This window comes from Onychomys torridus, chromosome 18 (assembly GCF_903995425.1).
Source record: "Onychomys torridus chromosome 18, mOncTor1.1, whole genome shotgun sequence".
Taxonomy (NCBI): domain Eukaryota; kingdom Metazoa; phylum Chordata; class Mammalia; order Rodentia; family Cricetidae; genus Onychomys; species Onychomys torridus.
The window spans coordinates 5172684-5192644 of NC_050460.1; the positions used below are offsets into that span (position 1 = coordinate 5172684).

Genomic DNA, 19961 nt, shown 5'->3' on the forward strand with positions numbered 1-19961 from the left:
CTGGGAGACTTTCACGGGGCCTGCGCCTTCTGAAGCCACTCCGGACAGCCCTGTGTTTGGGCGGCTTCCACTCCTTTTGTGGTCCCACATGTCAGCTTTCTGGTGGGCAGACGTTTGCTTCCTAGGGCCCAGGAAGGACTAACTCCAAGTCTGGACATTCTAGAAGTCCAGCGTGGACAGGGAGTAAGAGGCCTCTGATTGGAGGAGCCGCTCTGATGGGCGTAGCTGAGGGTTTGGCTAACGGCAGGAGGAGAGCAGTTGACAGTTATTTTGCGGGAGACTTTTCTCAGGGATGAAGGCAAGCTGGCCTCTAGCTGATCAGCTGGTTGGTGAGGACTCTGCAGGAAGATAGGGACCATTGTCAAGATGGAAGGACGCCCACAAGGTCCAGGTTGAGACCTGGAGGCCCCAAGCGAGCATCCCGTGTGCTTAGCGGTGGTTACCAGCAAGTGACTCCGGCCCTCGTCTGTGGGACTGTACTCACGTGGTAGAGCAGCTCCCTGGCACATCTCCACGATGCTTCTCCTTTGTCTTTGTAGTTCTTTTGTCCTACCCAGAAAGTCACCCTCCTATTTGTGGAGAGCTGTAACCAGATGCTTGGACCCTCTCCAGACCTGCCACCTCTTCAAGGTGGGCAAGTGCTTCCCCCCTCGGCCCCCTTAACTCGGGTCCCGTCCTCCTGGGATGGGTGGCTGGGTGAGGTAATCGGGAGAGCTGTCGAGGCAGCTGCGGGCTTCCCTGGAAGCATGGTGTCAGGAAAAGCATGTCCACTCGCCTGAGGAGTGTGAGGGTGGTAGTGATGTTTGTGGGACACACACTTCCAGTCACTCGATGTTTGCTTCGCTTTTCCGTGTTATCTCGTGGATTTTTCTTTCACAGAAAGTTTGTGCTCATCGCCAGTCGAGCTATAACAAAGAGCATGGAGGCAGTCCCTGGATCCATGGTGCCACTTTCTAGGAACTGAGAGGCCAACCTCAAGGCATCACTCACCTCTGAGTTGAGCTGGTATTTTCATATCTTGGCAGAGCCCCAGCTATCCAAAAGAAGGTCTGTTAGGATGATTACAGCTTTGATTCTCCCCAGCCGTCCTCTTTCCTCACTCCAGTCCTCTGCCTTAGTAAGAGGAAAGAAAGCTCGGCCCTCAGAGGCTGTATTCTTTGGAAGGACTATCGACAAGCTAGCTCTCCGGCCACTGTGAGAAGGAAGCTGAGGCTGCTGGGAATTCTACCCCTGGCTCTTTGTCTAGAGTGCAGCCTTGTCACAGAGGTTTTCCCATTTACCATCAACATGGAAACTTTGGTCTTCGCCTGGGCCTAGTCTCCCTGTTTTGTGCACTATTCTGCTCCTCCAAACTTCTCCCCCTGTGAAGAAGGCCTATGGGATGCAGGAAGCCTGGCCAGCCACCCAGGCCCTTATAAAGGCCCTCGTGCCACAGGGTGGAGGAGAGAGACTTAAATAAAGGCTTTAAAATGCTTTACTGTTCTGACTTGGTTGATGCACTCACTGAGAAGAATTCCATTTCTGTTTCTACACTAACTGGGCCAAGGGGGTGTCCCTGGCCCATCCAAGTCCCTTTGAATGAGCCTTGTGTTTAGTAAGGAAGAATGTGATCCTGGCTGGCTCACTGGACATCTGGCCTGGTTTTCTCTGCACATTTAATTTGTGGTAGGGAAGACCCAATGAAACATTTTTTTTTCCACCAGAGTGTCAGATGGTTGGGAAGGATGTGGGAGGGTAGAAGCAGTGATTCATGTGGAAGTCCTATAATCTTACGAGTTATATATATATAACTTGCTTCTTCTAGTCATTGAGAGAGAGATGTACTAGGGAACAGACTCCTTGTGGGAAGGTGGTGGTGGCCTATTGCGGATGCTGTGAAGATGAAGTTGGTGTCATGCAAGTCCTCTGAATCTTCACTTGACAGAGTAGGACATGTCTGGGCTGGGGGCTCAGCCCCAACATAAGCTGAAGACCTGAGTTTGGATCCCCAGGACCCATATGAAAACTGGGCCTGGGAGGCCTGGCGAGGTGGTTCAGTGTGTCAAGCCAATGGGAGGACCAGAGTTCACATCCCTGGATGTCACATAAAGCAGGGTATGTGGAGACAGGAGAATCCCGGAAGCACATGGACCAGTCAGTCTGGGGGTAGCAGCAATGAGACCCTGTCTCAATGGGGGAAGGTGAGGACCATCAAGGGTGGTTGTCCTTCGACTGCCATGTGTGCAGTGACACACACATGCCCACACTCAAACCACACACTGTACACATATCATAAACTAAAGATGGCCATGGAGGCATGCTTCTGTAATCTAAGCATTGGGGAGATGGAGACAAGAAGGTCCCTGGTACTCAATAGCCAGCTAGCCTTGGTAAACTAGATTCAGTGAGAGGCCCTGTCTCAATAAGGTGGGACAATTTTTAATGTAGGGAAGAAAGTAAGATACTGGCTGTTGACTTCTGGCTTCTACACGTGTGCACATCCCACATTTTCATATGCATACACAAGAACGCATGAATATGCGCATGTTAAGAACATCAAACATCCACTTCTAGAGCACTGGAACTGCCCAGTGGCTTTCTCTCTCCTGTTATGGAGACTAGAACTGATTTCAGAGATAGCAAGCCATCCCTAAGCCTTCTCAGAAGGGACCCTGGTGAATTTCTGTCCCAGGGCTGACCATGGGAAAGCCTGGCCTTGCTTTTGTATCAACTCTGGAGCTTTTAAGAAACATGAGTGGTGAAGCCTGCCCACATCTGTAGCCACCATTGCCAGCCTGAGCTCACAGAGTGTGGGAGACATTCTAATGGGTTATTTTCCTTGCAGGAGTTGTGAATTAAAACATGGAATCCCATGTAATTAGAGCAATGCCAACTGACAGGGACATTGAAGAGAAGATCAGTTTTGTTTTGTTTTGTTTTGTTTTGTTTTGTTTTGTTTTGTTTTTGAGACTTCTGATCTTTCCTAGCCCTGAGAGCCTGACCTAATATGCATATAATGATCCTTAATGTCCTGTAATTTATAAGTTTTATCATTGAGCCATTACATTCATCATCTTGAGTTGGTGACTCCTCAAACCCTGCTGCTTATTTGTGTTCTGTATAGAGATCTGTACTTTACAACACAGTAATGCTTTGAGATGCCTTGGACCACAGTCATTTCATGTTTGAGGATTCTAGAAGCAGGAAAAAGACTCAAGCTCTTGAAGGAGGGTGTGTGAGGGGCAATTGTCCTGGCTTGAGAGGGAAACCACGTATCCTCCTCAGGGTCTTCAGTCTTGTTCTTCTCCTTTATTCAGTCTCCACACTAGTTTGTTGTTGTTGTTGTTGTTGTTGTGTGTGTGTGTGTGTGTGAGTGTGTGTGAATGTAGGCTTGTGTGAATACAGTACTCACAAAGTTCAGACAAGGATGCTGTAAGTGGCTGCAAGATGCACAATGTGGGTGCTGAGAACTGATCTCCGATCCCCTGCTCTTACCTGGTGAGCCCTCTCTCCAGCACAAACACACTTCTAAAACACAGCGGCTTGAGAATTATTTAGTGCTTATCGGGGAAAATTTGAAGGAATTCCTCACTCCTGCTGCCAAGCGAAGCTTTCTGAGGCCCTGGGACTGATACAGTTGTTTGCTCAATGGGCTTCTGTGTTTCCACATCTAGTTCACTAGATCCTGATGTCCTTGGCTGTGTCTTAGGTAACTCTGATTGCCAGCCTCCTCCCCTGACTAGCACGTGATCTTCTACAAGCTGCTTAACCTCTGTGTGTGTCTGTTCCTCTGTAAAATGGACCCTCTTGTGCCATGTCATGGGGAAGATGAAGCTTCAGAGGAATAAATAACACGCATGATGACTTGATGTGAATGTCAACTTGACAAAATTTGGAATCACCCGTATAGTTTGTCACAATAATGAGAAGCATACATAAGACACACAAGGTGATCGCTGCATTTGGTGAGTCTTGACTTCTCCCTTCTTGGCTGCCAAAGGTCAATCCAGACCCCACATGTCCTAAAGAGACCCTCCCTTCTCACCCTTCTGCATAGCAGCCTTCCTCCCCAGACACTGGGCAGAGCCACTGTGTACTCTGGAATGATCTGGAAGGCCGGAGCTCATCACCTACATCCAGTCTCTACCAGTTTCTACACACTCAGTCTCCATCCATTCCTTCACAGAAACCTGTCCCGTGAGTGAGACTCTGGCTCAGGCGATCAGCACTTAAAGAAAGGTGTAGAGGACCACTCTCCTTCCACTGGGGCTTTGGACACAGGTTCAGCACAGTGGAGCCTTCCTAGAGGGTCTCTTTGTGGTGGGGGAGGAGTCAACAGAGCCTCCAAGCAGACAGGAAAAACACTTAAACCCTGAGAACAACTCCTGGCTGGGCCCTCCTTGCCTCCTGGCTTCACTGTGGAGGCCATTGGGCAGGGCCCCTCCTCCAGCTCTCTGCCCTGCCCCTTCTGAATGTGATAGCCCTAGATCCCGGCCCTGAACAGCTCTGTCTTCCCAACTAGACTATTCTGAATAAGCTCTCCCCCACTTTCTGTTTTTATCCTGGCCTGGACCCTTTCTTTCCTGCTCAGCCCATGACGGCCAGTGATCTTTGGTGCTCACATATATCCATATTGGCTCTGGAGCATGGAGGGAGCTTTGGTCTGGGGAGAATTTGGCACGCTCTCCAGATCAGCCTCATCTCAACTCCTCAGTGTCCAGGGCCCTTTATTTACCTCTCTTAGGTTCACTTCTCTTTCCTGTAGGGACGTTGCCTTCTCCAGCTCCTGGCTGTCTTCTCAGCCTCATCTTTACCCTCTCCCTTGTTAGGCCATCGGATCTCCTGGATCTGGAGATACAGGTGGTTGTGAGCCACCTGACAGGGGTGCTGGGAACTAACCACAGGGAGGAGCAGCAAAGACACTCAACTAACTTGTCATCTCTCTGAGCCCAGGCACTGTGGAAAGTAGTAATGTTCAAGCTGGAATCTGGGGTCAAGGAATAGCATGAGGGATATAAAAGAATGTTCTGGAATGTGACAAGTACTGTTTCTGATTTTTCGTGTCTCTGCATATCGATGTCTGCACTTGTGTTTCTTTCCTATCAGACCAGATGCAGGCAGTGAGGGAACGTGGTTGGCCACCCCTGATAACAGGTGCTCTTGCCAGAGGTCCTTCTCTTTATTTTGACGTAGAAAGCAAAGGTGTAACCCCTTCTCTTCTTTCCTAATGTTGTTCCAGATTCCTATTTTTCATAAGCTCAGGGAGGATGGAAGACTCTACACTTGGAGATAAGACTCAAGAAAGGTTCAGCCCCGTGTCCTTTGGACATCAAGAGGCAAAAGGTCATGGCTGGCTACGTAAGACTGCATGACTCTTCAGAAGTAAAAATCTCAACAGGGCTCTCAACAGTGTAGAGACCTAGCTGGGTGGTGGTGGCACACGCCTTTAATTCCAGCATTCAGGAGGCAGAGGCAGGCGGATCTCTGTGGGTTGGAGGCCAGCCTGGGCTACAGAGTGAATTCTAGGACAGCCAGGGCTGCACAGAGAAACCCTGTCTTGAAAAAACAAACAAAAACAAAAGTGTAGAGGCCTTGAGTGGATACACAGTCATTGAGTGAAGCACTTGCCTCGCCAGTGTGAGGATGGGGGCGCAGTTGGGACCCCAGTTCAGACCCTGGATGCAGTGGGGTGCACTTTCTACCCCAGCACTGCTAGTGGGAGATGAGAGGTAGAGACGGAGAATCCTCAGCCAGCTAGCCTAACATACGCAGAGGTGAGCACCAAGAAACCTGCTTCAAACAAGGTGGGAGGTGAGGATCAACACTGGGAGTTGCCCTTTGACCTTCATGTGAGCACCATGAGAGAGAGGGGGGGGATTTAAAGTGTGGACACCTTTACAAAAATTGTGTCCTCTGCATTGCTGCTGTTGAGGTCCCCTCCTGAGATCTTAGGTATTTGGACTGCAGGAGGCCTTGGGCAGGGAAGGCTGGTCAATGGGCTGAATGGTAAACCCTAGACCCCAGAGGCAACCCTGCTACTTTGCATAGGGGCCCCTATGCTACTGAGCTTCTGAGGGGGGACAGGGCGGGCAGGCTCTTACAGGGAGTCCTTCCTGGTTGAAGTTCTCAGCCTAGAAAAGTGATTGGAGTGGATACAAGAAGGGAAGCCAGAGGGAGACTGATGGGTGTGTCTCTGTCCTCCAAAGCCCGATTTGTTCAATGTTGGTTGACTGCTACACTGTGTTTGCACCAGGGGTAAAGATGAATGAGGACTGGAGAGCCCACAAGTGAGGGGCAGGGCTGCTGTCTTCATGCCAGCAGCGAGGACTGCAGTTTTCCTGGTACTTCTAGGTGCTCTTTGTGGTGGCATTGTGTGCCCCAAAATATTGTGCACCCTAATAAACTTATCTGGGGTCAGAGAACAGAACAGCCACTAGATATAGAGACCAGAAAATGGTGGCACACATGCCTTTAATCCTAGCATTCTGAAGGCAGAGGTCCTCTGGATCTCTCTGAGTTCAAAGCTACACTGGAAACAGCCAGGCATGGTGACTCATGCCTTTAATCCCAGTAAGTGATGGCAGAAAGCAGAAAGGTATATAAGGTGTGAAGAGCAGGAACTAGGCTAGTTAAGCTTTTAGGCTTCTAGCAGCAGTTCAGCTAAGATCCATTTGGATGAGGACCCAGAAGCTTCCATTCTGAGGAAACAGGATCAGCTAAGGAACTGGCAAGATGAGGTGGCTGTGGCTTGTTCTGCTTCTCCAATATTCCAGCACTGACCCAGATACCTGGCCCTGAGTTTTTTGTTTTTGTTTTTGTTTTTTGTTAATAAGACCTTCTAAGTTTCGTGCTACATCTGGCACCCCAATGTTCATGGTACAAATTCACGAAAAAGCCACCTGCCTGTGACCTTTTGGGCCCCCACTCAGACATGGACTACCCTCAGCCCATTGTGGTGGAGCATACTGTTTGGAGGCAGAGGCAGGAGGATCCCGAGTTTGAGGCCAGCCTGGGAGGCTTGCTAAGGAGAAGCTTTGGCCTGGGCCCAGCCACAAACATTTGCGGTGGGACCATGGAGGCAGCCGCTGCTGCTCCTAGTTGCTGGCTGCTTCTCATGGTGTTGGTGACTGTGGTGATGCTGCTACCTGGGACAAAGGGTTTACTACTGCTTCTTCAGAAAAGAATCGCCAGGACCATCGTGTTACAAGAAAGCATCGGCAAAGGTCAGTTTGGAAAAGGTTGGTGGGGAGAAATTGCTGTGAAGATTTTCTCTTCTAGGGAAGACTGTTCATGGTTCCAAGAGACAGACATTTATCAGACTGTGATTGCTCCAAACCACAGAGGAGGCACAAAAAAAGAAGTCTGCAGGGAACCATGATCATGACTAACAGCAACTTTGAAATCTTTAAAAGGATGACGGGACCACACAATGATGATTCCACATGGACTATGGTGAAGCCATTAAGCCGATTAACACCATGTGGGAAAGATGGGCTTTGGACTACAAACTGTTTAGGACAATTTCAAGATGGCTAGATGAGATGATCCAGATTCACAGACTACTCGAACAAGGACTTGAGACAAGCCCTGCACTTTCCCATTATGCAGAGACTGGACAAATAATACAGCTAACTCTCTTAGGACTTGACAATTAACCCAAAAATTTTCTATTCAGGATTCCCTAAAGATGCCTTTGTCCCCAGAAAGCAGGAAGTAATTTTAAGAAAACAACGCCCACATTCCCAAGATGTGGGATGGGAGGTTTAGTTGTTTAATGAGTTATGGATATTGTTGTTGTTTATGATGGTTGGTTACAAGTTGTTAATTGTTAGTGGTCAGGAAAAAAGATGAACAAGGAGATTAGATACAGAGTTTTTGTTTGAAAAAAAGAAAAAGAAAAAAGAGAGTATAGATATGAGGTAGAATCTACTCTGAGAAAAAAGATAAAGAAATAATAAAATAAATGGGTAGATCATTGAATCTATTATAAAAACAAAAGGGGGAAGATATAAAAATGACAAAAAGTAGATTACTGAATCTATTATGAAAAGAGAAAGGAGAGAATATGGATATAAGATAAAAAGGTCAATTATTGAATCTACTTTTAAAAATGAACTACTTGTTTTAAATAGTCTGAATTTATCAAATGTTACTGAACTGGACATTGTTAATATATACAATGGAGTTTTTTGTCTGAATCTGTCGAATGTTAACAGACTAGACTTTGTTAATGTAATTCTTTACTGTATATATTATATATACTTGTTGGATATAGTTTTCTTGTATTAGTTATAAGCTTTTTAAAATTTTAGACAAAAAGGGGAAATGTGGTGTATTGTGTTCCCCAAAATATTGTGCACCCTAATAAACTTATCTGGGGTCAGAGAACAGAACAGCCACTAGATATAGAGACCAGAAAATGGTGGCACACACACCTTTAATCCTAGCATTCTGAAGGCAGAGATCCATCTGCATCTCTCTGAGTTTAAAACCACACTGGAAACAGCCAGGCATGGTGACTCATGCCTTTAATCCCAGTAAGTGATGGCAGAAAGCAGAAAGATATATAAGGTGTGAAAAGCAGGAACTAGGCTAGGTAAGCTTTTAGGCTTCTAGCAGCAGTTCAGCTAAGATCCATTTGGATGAGGACTCAGAAGCTTCCAGTCCAAGGAAACAGGATCAGTTAAGGAACTGGCAAGGTGAGGTAGCTGTGGCTTGTTCTGCTTCTCTGATCTTCCAGCTTTAACCCCAATACCTGGCTTCAGGTTTGTTTTTATTAATGAGAACTTTTAAGATTCGTGCAAAAGCTCTTGGGGTTGTGGATCTCAGAACATAAAAGTGCACGGGGTCTGGAGAAATTACCCCATACTCTCTACCCCTTCTCTGCCTCCTTCCTTCTCTCCGTGCATGCAGAACAGTGGTGACTTCACAAGGGTCCAGTAGTCTCTGGGACTTCTCTTGCCAAGGCCCCGGTTCTCCTCTCTTTCTTTTTCTCTTTCTCTCTCTACCTCTTTGCCTTTCCCCCTTCTTTCTCTGTCTTCCTGCTTTCTTGGTCTCTCTCTCTCTCTCTCTCTCTCTCTCTCTCTCTCTCTCCCTCCCTCCCTCCCTCCCTCCCTCATGTAGCTCAGACAGGCCTTGAACTAACTATGTAGCCAAGGATGACTTTGGTGTCCTCAGCCTCCCCCTCTCCTCCCCCAGTGCCGGCATTACAGGCAGGCCTACCATGCTTGTGCTATGGGCAAAACTTACTGCCCGGTATATTCTAGGCAAGCACTCTACCAACTGAGCCACATCCCCAATCCTGCCTACCCATTTCCAACATTATTTAGAAGTCACTGGAAGCTGCCTTCTGGCTAGGCCCTGGCTTTCCCTCAGGTGCAAATACAGACTCAGCTCAAATGTGGAATGTGGAGTCAAGGCCCCTCCCCACCCTGGGCTAGGACTGAAATTCATCATACAGGGCTCTGCTGTTAATTAGACTAATAAGAATATTCATGGATATTGAGCAGGGAACTCTAATAACTCTAATACTTACAGAGGGAGGCTGGGGAGGATGACTTCCTTTGCCAACTCTGAGAGTCTGACATACCTGAAATGACTATGCTATAATTATAATAATGATTTCAATCTTGCGTGTCATTAATGTTAATGGTTGTTGTCAGTCTTCCTTTCCCTACTTGATGGGAGCTGTGTGAGACCAGGGCACTCCGCAGGTGGACCTACCAAACTCTATACCAAAGTTCTCAGAAAAGGAAACTGAGCCCAGGAAATAGGACCCGGACCTGGGTTCCCCCTGAGCAGCCCCGGCCCAGGAGCAGCCATCGCTGTCTGGGGTTACTCAAGAGCCTCCAGGTTTTACAGCTTCCAGCAAATGTGCTCTGTTCTTTCTCCCACCTCCACCCTTCCACACCAGGGGCACCTCAAGTTCCACCTTCAGCCTGTTCGTCCTGGTACAAGAGTCTAGTCATGACAGGAGCCCTGCTCAACTCAAAGCCACTATTCCCTCATCCCTGGTCTTCATTCTGCTTCCCTAAGATATGTCAAGATGTGATGGAGGGGGTTGGAGAGATGGTCCTTGGCTAAGACCATGTGCTGGTCTTCTGATTGGTTCCCAGAACCCACGTCGGCCAGTGGCTCATAACTTCCTATAACAGCAGCTCCGGGGGAACCAAAGCTCCCCTGCGGCCCCCAAAGGTACCCACACACATAGCATACACACATAAATAAAAATATCAAACATCTTTTTAAAAGACTTTCTTCCAGTCAGAGGGACCATCTTGAGCTGTGGGGCTCTAGCCAGTCCGTCTGTGCATCTTTCCTCAGGTAAGCTCTCTGGAGCATTCAGCTGTTTCAAGGTGCATGAGGCATCTTTATATGAACCATCGTGTGTTCCACCCTTCAGGGAAGTGTGGAATGCCCTCTGGGGCAAACAATGCCTTTCTCACTCTTATTCCTCTCCATACTGGACTTGGTGCTAGTACCCAGCTCATCAGAAGCAGACTGAATGAGTTCCTGTGGGTTTCTCCATGTCTCTCTTGCTCTGCAGATCCCAGTCTCCTGAAAAGCAAGGGTCACACACCTGTGATATGAGACACAGGTGACATTGTGCTTCTAATCCCCTCTGAAGTTCTGTTGTCAACTTGAGAGCAGATCCTGTCATCCAGTTTTCATTTAAGTGGCTTGCTAGGGGGTGAGCTACAGTCTAGCTCTTCTCGCTTCTCCCGAAGGTTGTGATAAATGGAGGTAGCTCATCTAGAGCTCTTAGGGAGCATGTGACCTGCAGGAAGGTCTTGATAAATGTCAGCTGTGATTATTAGTTTAATTTTGTAGTTTGATATAAAAACATCAGCTTTTATCTACCCATCAACGTTAAGGAATTTCCTGTAACTGACATGAGTAGGCAAACAACCAGACTGTCTTTGACGGAGGTGCAAACCTTGTCTTCCAGTGCCTTTCACCTTCCCCAGAAATGGGTGAGGCAAACAAGTCAGAGGACTGGGGTTGAAGTAAGGCTTCGTGGATTATCCTCTCTCTCTCTCTCTCTCTCTCTCTCTCTCTCTCTCTCTCTCTCTCTCTCTCTGTGTGTGTGTGTGTGTGTGTGTGTGTGTGTGTTACATGAATATGTCTGTGGTTACATATCTATGTAGATGGATGGCTGTACATGCCCCCAGAAGGGCATATGGAGGTCAGAGGAAGACACTGGGTGCCTGCTCTATCATTCTCCACCTTGTTCCTTTGTAACAGGGTCTCTCACTGAATCTGGAGCCTCATGTATCAGCTGAGCTGGAGGGCCAGTGAATTCTAGTGAATCCTTCTGCTCAAAGCCACTCAACCAGGGTTACATACATTCACCTCCATGCTTGGCTTTTACACAGGTGCTGAGGACCCAAACTCAGCGCCTCAAGGTGTCATGGTAAACATTCTTACCAGCTGAGCCATCTTTCCATTCTGGCAGTGTTCCTTCTCAAATAGCAAGGTATGTGGAATCCCTGCTGGAGGGATCAGGAATGGGCATCTGAGGCCTTATATAACAAGAAAGCACTGCTGCCCTGAGACATCAGGCAGGCCAGTTAACACAAGTAACCATGGACTGGGATGGCTTGGGTGAAAGGGGACATCTTGGAAGTTGTCAGCAGCAGCCAAAGAAAATAAAACTAATCATTGCAACATCTATAAATGTTAAGAGTCACTATGAGGTGCTCCAGGGAGCATAAATAAACAATTACAGAGGAGGTAAGAAATCAGAGTGTATTCACCCTCTGCTTTCCAGATGGACAGCCTGAATGGAGAGCCCGGGGCAATGGGAGGTTGGCCAGTGGGGTGAATGGCTAAGGACCAGATGGGCAAAGGGATTCCTGTGGGGGATGGTTGTAGTCCCAGATTCCTTCCCATCATCAGAGGAGTCAGCATGTAGCGGTGGGATCCCCTGGTGTTTCCAAGATCAGGTGTTGAGATTCTCCTGCCCTACCACTAGGTGTCACCGGTGGGAGATGGTATAGAAGAATGCTGGCTCTGTAAGTCAGCAGCACATTTGGTTGATGGTTCAAGGAACTGTAACGTCAATAATCTCGTTAAAAACAGTAGCAAAATCAAGGAAGAGCCTATTACCTGGCTCCACTTCCCCTGAGTTATCATCAGAAGATAGTTGCCAGGTGCCACATAAATTGAGGACAGGGACAAGGTTATCATGGTCTCAGATGATATACTGTGGCAGTGGTGGGGACTCATTGTTCCTGCGGATGTTAGGAGAACATCCTAGGAAGGGTCTGGCTCTGTTCTGCAGACTTGAGAAGCTCGGGTGTTTATCTGTGTAAAGTTTTCTTGTCACAACAAACTCTCGCCCCTGCCAGGTGCATGGTACAGAACGTCTGGGTGTGGGAATCTAGGTGTGATATTTCAAGCATGGTCAGGTTGTGACTGCTGCCTGCCTCCCATCTTTCTTATGAACCAGCCAGTTTGCACCTCCAGCTACAGCTTGCAGAACTCTCAAGGGCTACAGGAAGAAGACAGAGGCCCACTCAAAGCCTGCAGATACCCTGAGACATGGACAGAAAGCGCATAGAGAGTTATGGAAAACTCCATTCCAGACACTGGGGACAGTTCCTCTCTATGTAAGAAATGAGAGCCTGACATCTTGACATTTTCAATTACTTAACTAAAAAATGACATCCTTTGGAAAAAGCATGTCTCTTGGAATTTCAGTATTTACCATGGGGGAATGAAAAATATTCCCTCTGAGGGAAATCCAAGGATGTGTCTATACCAGGACTGTGGAGAAGTGGGTTTAGCTCTTTGCCAAAAAGTTTGACAATCAGCTGGAGTTCTACTATTTCAGCCATCTCACATCTGTCAAAGATGGCTGACCAAAAGGTATCCCTCTTCAAGAAAGTAGACCTTGAAAGTAAGTAGCTTCTCTAGGAGAACAAGGCTTTGGGACTAAAAGGAGTAAGAAGGTGGGTTTGGTTGTAGTCGCATGTTGGTGTGGGGATTTGTACATTTGGACAAACAAGCTATAAGCAGAAGGGACCAGATGAGGCTGGCTAGTCACAGGGCTTCCTGGAAGTCCCCATAGGGGAAAAGGCGTTGGTCACAGGTTGAGGTGGGCAGCATAGTGTGATTCATAGATATCTCCTGGCCTTGGGGAAGTATGTGCTGCAAGTACAGTAAGGTCCATTTGGTGGCTGGAATGTCATTGGCCCCCATGACCTCATAGGGAGTGGCACTATTAGGAGGTATGGCTTTGTTGGAGGAAGTGTGTCACTATGAGGGCAGGCTTTGAGGTTTCTTATGTTCAAGAAACCACCCAGTGTCTCAGTTGATTTCCTGTTGCCTCCAAGATGTAGGACTCTCAGTTATTCCTCCAGCAACACATCTACCTGTGTGCCACCATGCTCTCCACCATGACAGTGGTGAACCTCTGAAACTGTAAGTGAGCCACCCCAATTAAATGTTTTACTTCCTGAGAGTTGCCATGGTCATGGCATCTCTTCACTGCAATAGAAACCTTAACTAAGACAGTCCAGAAAGCCCAAAGTGAGGTCAGCATGAGCATTTAACCATGACTCTAAGCCTACAGTCAATGCCTCAGAGTCTGTCAGAGCTGAGACCTAGTCAAAGGCTCCAAAATGAAATGGTGTGTCTTAGAAGTTGTGTTTTTGTTCAATGTTGTCTGTACTTGAAGGAAATGAGGAAAACTGCATGAGGCGGGTGTCAAGAGCTCAGGTTTCAAAGTCAGATTTCTCATGTGACCTTGGACAGGCTCCTTAACCCTTCTGAGTATTGAGGGCCTCATTGTGCTATTATCTACCATGAGAGAACACAGAGACAACATAGTAAGACACTCCAGTGACACACGAGGTGCTGTGCCTGGAAACTATAGGATCCCATAGAAATTCAACAGATATTTCTCTCACCTCCCAGAAGCTGTGCCTCTAAGCCCCTTATATATCTAGAATCATACTGTCCAATATGCTGGTCTGAACTAACCCCAAGTGTGACTCAAGCCCTTTGAAGGTAGTTGGTCCAAGATGAGACTGAAAGTGTAAGCAAATTATACATCAGATTATATACAGTGTCTTTCCTAATTTCATAGGTACTGCTTGTTGTAAGGGCATTTTAGATATGCAGACTAGAATAAAGCATCTTACTGATATCAATTTTTCCTGTTCATACATAGTTTACTGTGGCTACAAGAAAATCCAAATTAGCGTGCAACTCTTATTTCACTTCTGTTGGGTGGCCCTGCCCTGCACTAGACTATGACTGAAGACAGGCTCAGTGGCTGTGTGCTAGGGATTCACTGGCTTTTTGACTTTGTATTTTATTATTTTTATGTACTTACTGTTTTTACTTTGCAAGGCATTTATAAATGTATATGTATATGTGTCTGTGTGAGTGTATGCCATGAGTGTGTGGGTGCCCATAGAGGCCAGAAGAGGTGTTGCATTCTCTGGAGCTGGAGTAAAAGGTGGTTGTGAGCTGTCTAATATGGGTACTGGGAACCAAACTTGGCTCCTCTGCAAGGACAGCAAATACTCTTATTGCTAAGTCACCTCTTCAGCTCCCACTCCACACCCCTTATTTTATTCAGGGTCTCAAGTAGCTCTGATTGGCTTACAACTCACTGTGTAGCCAAGGTGACCTTCAACTCCTGGCCCCCCTTGCCTCTACTCCTAGTGATATGACTACAAGCAGGCTTTGGATAAATAGTGTTATCTGGGGATCAGCTAGGATGATGGGAAGGCACCTATGTTCCCATGGCCCTGTAAGGCACCAGCGATGATCTGGGAAATAAAGGGGCTGGATCAGGCTGGTAGAGTTGGTTCATCATGGCCAGAGGTGACTAGAGAGACACCAGGGGAGGCTGAGGACAGGCCTCTCCCTTCTTGCGCCAGTCATCTTTGTTCCAGGGGTAGAGGCCCGCTCTGCATGTCAGGAGACACCCGTACCTTGTACATGAACTTGGCAGGAAGCACTCACAAACACAGGTGCAAGGGAAAAATGTTACTTCAACGGCATCTTTAGAAAACCAAGAGTTTCTAGAGGAATGAACAGCGGACAGCCACAGACATGAGAAGATTTCTTTTTCTTCCCCTTCCAGGTAATATGGTGTGGTTGTTTTTGAAAAGTGTGCGTTTTACCCGACTTTTTTAAGAGGAGAAGATGGACACCTACATTCTGACCCCAGGGAGCATTTCTTCCCCAGCCAAGTCAGAAATGCAAGGACACAAAAGCAGCAACATGTCATGGCACTGTGGCTCTGAGTCCGGACCAGAAGAGACAGTGGGTCAGTTCCTCCCTTTCCCATCCAAAGGCGAGAAGGAAGGTGGCCTTTGGGACCACTTCCTCTGTGGATCTCTCGAACAGGATGGGTGGGAAGTGTGCAGCAGGAGATTGAGGCAGGGAGGAAGAGAAGTTCATTTCAGGGGCATTTTGTTTGGAAGCAGGTCTTGTATAGCCCAGGCTAGCTCAAACTCATCATGTAGCAAATGGTGACCTCAAACTTGGGGTTCTTTTGCACCCACATCTCAAGTGCTGGGGTTATAGACATGCACCACCATGTCCAGTTCTCTCAGTGCTGAGAATCAAACCCAGGACCTTATACATGCTAGGCAGGCACTCTACCAACTAACTGTGCTATACCCCTAGCCCTAGAAATGTCCTGTCAATGGATTAGTATGACAGAAGAGACATTCCATCGTGCCTAGGTTAGTGTGGAAAATGGATTTTGTTCAGGTGAGTTTTTCAGAACTGGCAAATAATTTGGGGGAAGCAGAGGACAGGCAGAAAAGGGGAGAGTAGCAGGAGGTGGAGAAGAGAAAGGAGGGAGGGAAGAAGGGGCAGGTGTGGCCAGAGCCACAAAGTCATCTGCAGAGACAGTGTTATCGCTGTGCATATTCTTGCCTGGGCTTGAGGCCCAGAAGCTCAGCACCAGTTCTGAATCCCTCAGAACTTCGAAGTATGTTCTCACCGGCCTGCTTTGCAGGCCTTGTGACTGGCATGTAGAAGAAGGGGGTGCAGGCTAGACCGAACAACTGAGTTAGGAAGACAGAGAAGAGGGAGAGGTAGTGTCTGGCTCTGAGGAGAGAGCTGGAAGGCAGGAGACAGAGCCAAGGCATGACAGAGGCAGGCTGGTGCTCTTTGTCTAAAGCAGCTTTCCCCCAGATGTGTGGGAGGAGGGGTGGGGTTCATGCCCAGATGGACGTATGCCAAGATGGCCTTCTTCTCCTATTCCATTACCTCCGTGGACAGATACTCCACAGGGAACCATGAGAAAGCACCCCTCATCCTTCCGTGAGTACCTTGAACTGTCACCTTAAGGAACATGCATGGTACAAACTGTACAGAACTACCCTACTTGGGGGGAAGACAAGGTCATGGAGTGGAAAAACCTCCCCAGGAGGTATGCAGCCTTGGCCTCTGCTCTGGCTTGGTCACATTAGGCAAGCTTCATGCTCTGGAGAGAAGGAAGACAGTTATAAGGATGGGTAGACCCCAGATCCTCCCAAGCTGTCTGGAAGAATGTTTTAAAGATGATTCAGCTTCTGCTTCAAACTTCTAGCATATTCCCATTGTGCCATGGGAGGGTAAGGACAGCTCCAGAAGCTTGTGTTTCACTTAGGTTATCACCTAGAATTGTAAAGACCTAGTTCATCTTTGGAAGCCTTCCAGAACCTTCCAAGGGCTTTGCCAGGTGGCCCAAAGAGAGAGACAGCCTTTTCTGTATCATTCAGTGGCCTATTCTCATGGTTCCAGAAACCAGCCTGAGAGTCTAAGGTGCCCCCCACTTAATGCCTCATCTGCTTTACCTAGAGTCCTTTTGATCAGCACAGGTCATGGAGATTCCCAGGAAAAAGGGCCACCTCCTCAAAGTAAGACCCCTTCCACCACCCACCACAACGCCCTTTCTCTGGCCCACCTGCAGCTTGGGGTTAACTTTCTAATTCAGTCTGTTCTGCTGAGTGTGGGTGTCATGTCTGGGAAACAGGAAACTGGGTCATTCACACACCCAAGGCAGGCCATAGAGCTGGTGAGAGGTTATGGGGTCTCTGGGCAGGAGGTTCTATAGAACACTGAAAGTCTTGTTGACTCCCACCCCACACCCTCACCTTGCCCTTCCAGCCTGCTAGGAACACACTTTCACAAGTAGAGGACACTCTCGATTATCCAGAAGAACGAAGAGGAGTCTGGGAAATGGAAAAATAAATTAAGAAATCAAAACAACACTGGATCCATAAGCAATCCAAAGCCGCTTGCTTGTCGCTACATTTGTGAATAGAGAGGCAGTGTGTTGCCTCTCCAAACACTCAGGGCTCAGTCTGACACTTGAGCGAGTCCCATTCCCTGAGCACACCCCGCTGGGTGGTGGGGACAGGCTTGGGAAGGTGACATGGGGAAAGGGTGCAGCTGGGCAGAAGGACATGAGGCTGTTGACAGGGAGACAAGACTGTCCCTGGATGTAAACATCACCATGGAAACTCCACAAATACTCGCCAGTGCTGACTCTGTCCCCTTCTTCTCCCACTGAGAGTGGGAGAAAGGGTGATCCTACCCCAGCTACACAGTACTTTCCATTACCCACTCTGAGCTGCCAAATGTCCCCCGGGCTCCCACCAGGTCACTCTCCTCAAAGGGTAAGAGCATGCCATTGACCGACAGGCTGCGCTTCGTCCAGATGTTTGAGACCCGCCTAGGGGGGCTGTAGCCACCAGGAGCAGCTGCAGCTGCAGCTGCGAAGTCTCCCATGTCAAAAGAGTGGCTTCTTTTGGTCTTGCCCTCCAGGGGCAAAGGGAGAAGGCTCCTGGCACGGGTGGCCGGGGGCCCCAGGAGTGGCTCTCGGTCTGAATGGTGGCCCCTGGCCAATGTCCCTGCCCCTCTGCCTGCTGGAGTCCTGGAGTCTAGAAGTTCTTCTTTCCTTTGACTCTTGAGGTCCAGGGAGGCAAAGGCTCCCATCAAGCGGTCCAGGCTGGGTTTGGGGCGAGGAGCAGGGGGTGGGAGCCTCCAGGGACCCCGGCTCAGGCCTGCAGCTTCCCCGCTTCCCAGGGAGCTGGAGGAAGAAGAGTCACAGGCCCTGGCCAGGCTGGTGCTGAAGTCCATCAACTCATTCCGCACCACAACCTTGGGTGGTGCCTGGGGAAGCTGCCCGACAGGTATCCCACCCAGAGGTGGGGGCTGGGCCCCATTGGTCTGTGAGTACACATTGCTGACCGTGGCTGCTGCCATCTTGCCTGGGGTGTCGTGGTTGCAAACCTTGTACCGGACCATGAGGATGACGATGAAGACCAGCAGGGTGGCCACAATGATACCCCCAATGATTAGAATCATGGTGCCCCCCAGGATCTGGCTGTGCATAGATTGGCATTGTGGGTAGTCAGCCTTGGTGAAGAACTGGGCACAGCCCACGATGTTGGTGGCCGTGAGCGTCGTGGCAGTGTCGTCCCACATGGCCAGCACACACAAGTCGTAGCCCGTCCCAGACACCAGGTTGTTGACCACGAAGGCCTTGTTGGAGGCTGGGATCATCCTGGAGAGGAAGGCAGACACAAAGAGTCAGAGAGAGTGGGGTGATGGGGAGGGGCCGCAGGCAGACACACAGTGACAGAGACACATGCAGGCCACTGCAAGGATGGCAGAGACTGGAAAAGATGGAGACGGTGGATAAGCAGGGAGAGAAGGGAGAGAGGGGAAGAGTCAAGAGTTAGGAGTGTGACATAGAACATGGTGAAATGATGATTGACATGTGATCCGGAAGACCCAGGTGACAGGTGGGGTGAAAGAATATATGAGAGAGAAATATTCTGGGATGGAGTGTCAGAGAAAAGGAAGGAGACAGAGAACATTGTCTCTAGGCTTGGTTAAGTAAGCGCCCAAAGTAAGACAATGAATTCGAAGGTGAAGGGAAGAAAAACGGTAGCTGAAAGTACGGATGAGGGGAGACATCTAGACATGGGAAAGAGGTGGGGCTGATGGCAGCGGGTGGGTGATAGAGGGGAGCAATGTCACCTGGGAAGGACAAGGAGGACTCAGGAATTAGTGGGGAGGCTGCCCCTCTCCCAGTCTGTTGCTAACATTCCTCCACCCATCCCCTAACACTCTAGAGGGCATCAGAGATCCTGGAGACCTCTCCAGACCTTTGCTTTGGGAATTAGAGCCCAGGTCCTGCCCTGAGCCTGCACCCAGCAACTCTCTCCTGCAAGGGTCCTCCTGGTGGGGAGGGAGTGGTTCCTGTCTCGGGTTGCATAGGTAGTGGAGAGTAAACATGCTGCTCAGAGGGGGAGACAGTGACCCCCTGAAGCCCAAGAAGCTACCCTGACTCCCACGGGGCAAGCACTCTGTCCGTGCACCCCACTCATGTCAAAATCCGGTCAGCACACTGGCTCATCCAAGAGACCTGTAGCAGAGTTCCTAGGAGAGGAAGGCCTTGCCTGGTCCTTCCATCTTTGAGGAAAGTTTGACAGGTACCAATGTCCCAACATGGGGCCTTGACCATGGCAGCCTGAGCTCTCCTCTGGAGTCTTGGGAACAAGCTGATCTCTAAGACCTTTGCTGTGACCTCCAGTTTCTGTTCTGGCCAGAGATGGTGTCTGGGCCACTCCCATAGGCAATCCAATCCTGTAGAGAGGTCAGCCTCAACATAAGGACACCCCCTGCAGCTTTCCTGTACCCCTTTCATCTCTAAAGCCTTCCACCCTCCTGCCTCTAGAGAACAAAATGGCTCCATCAGCTCCCATCATCCTCTCAAACTCAGAGCCAAGCAACATAATTAAGATATCAGATATGAAATACCAGCGCCTGAAGTCTTCCACCTGAGAACCTGCTGGGAGGACTGAGCAGACAGCTATTGACAACCCATCAACCCCTGGGGGCTGCTATCTTTACCTACACAGTTTGGGAGCTCCCTTTAAGGAGAATTTCCAAGCCTCATCTCTAGTTCTACCCCACAGGGCATGGGATGGAAGAGGCTAGCTAGCACAAGCGGCCAG

The 19961-nt window shown here is 48.8% G+C and overlaps 1 protein-coding gene across 1 annotated transcript; it reads right to left on the reverse strand.

Annotated features, from left to right (window-relative positions):
* Positions 1-17163: 17163 nt before the first annotated feature.
* On the reverse strand, positions 17164-18501 carry Lrfn2 (leucine rich repeat and fibronectin type III domain containing 2). Its single transcript, XM_036167892.1, has one exon. It carries the CDS (start codon positions 18499-18501, stop codon positions 17536-17538), a length of 966 nt encoding a protein of 321 aa, XP_036023785.1. The 3' UTR covers positions 17164-17535.
* Between the last annotated feature and the right edge of the window lie 1460 nt (positions 18502-19961).

Coding starts and splice junctions, on each gene's coding strand:
- Lrfn2 (XM_036167892.1), bottom strand. CDS start 18,501: ATGATCCCAGCCTCCAACAAGGCCTTCGTGGTCAACAACCTGGTGTCT.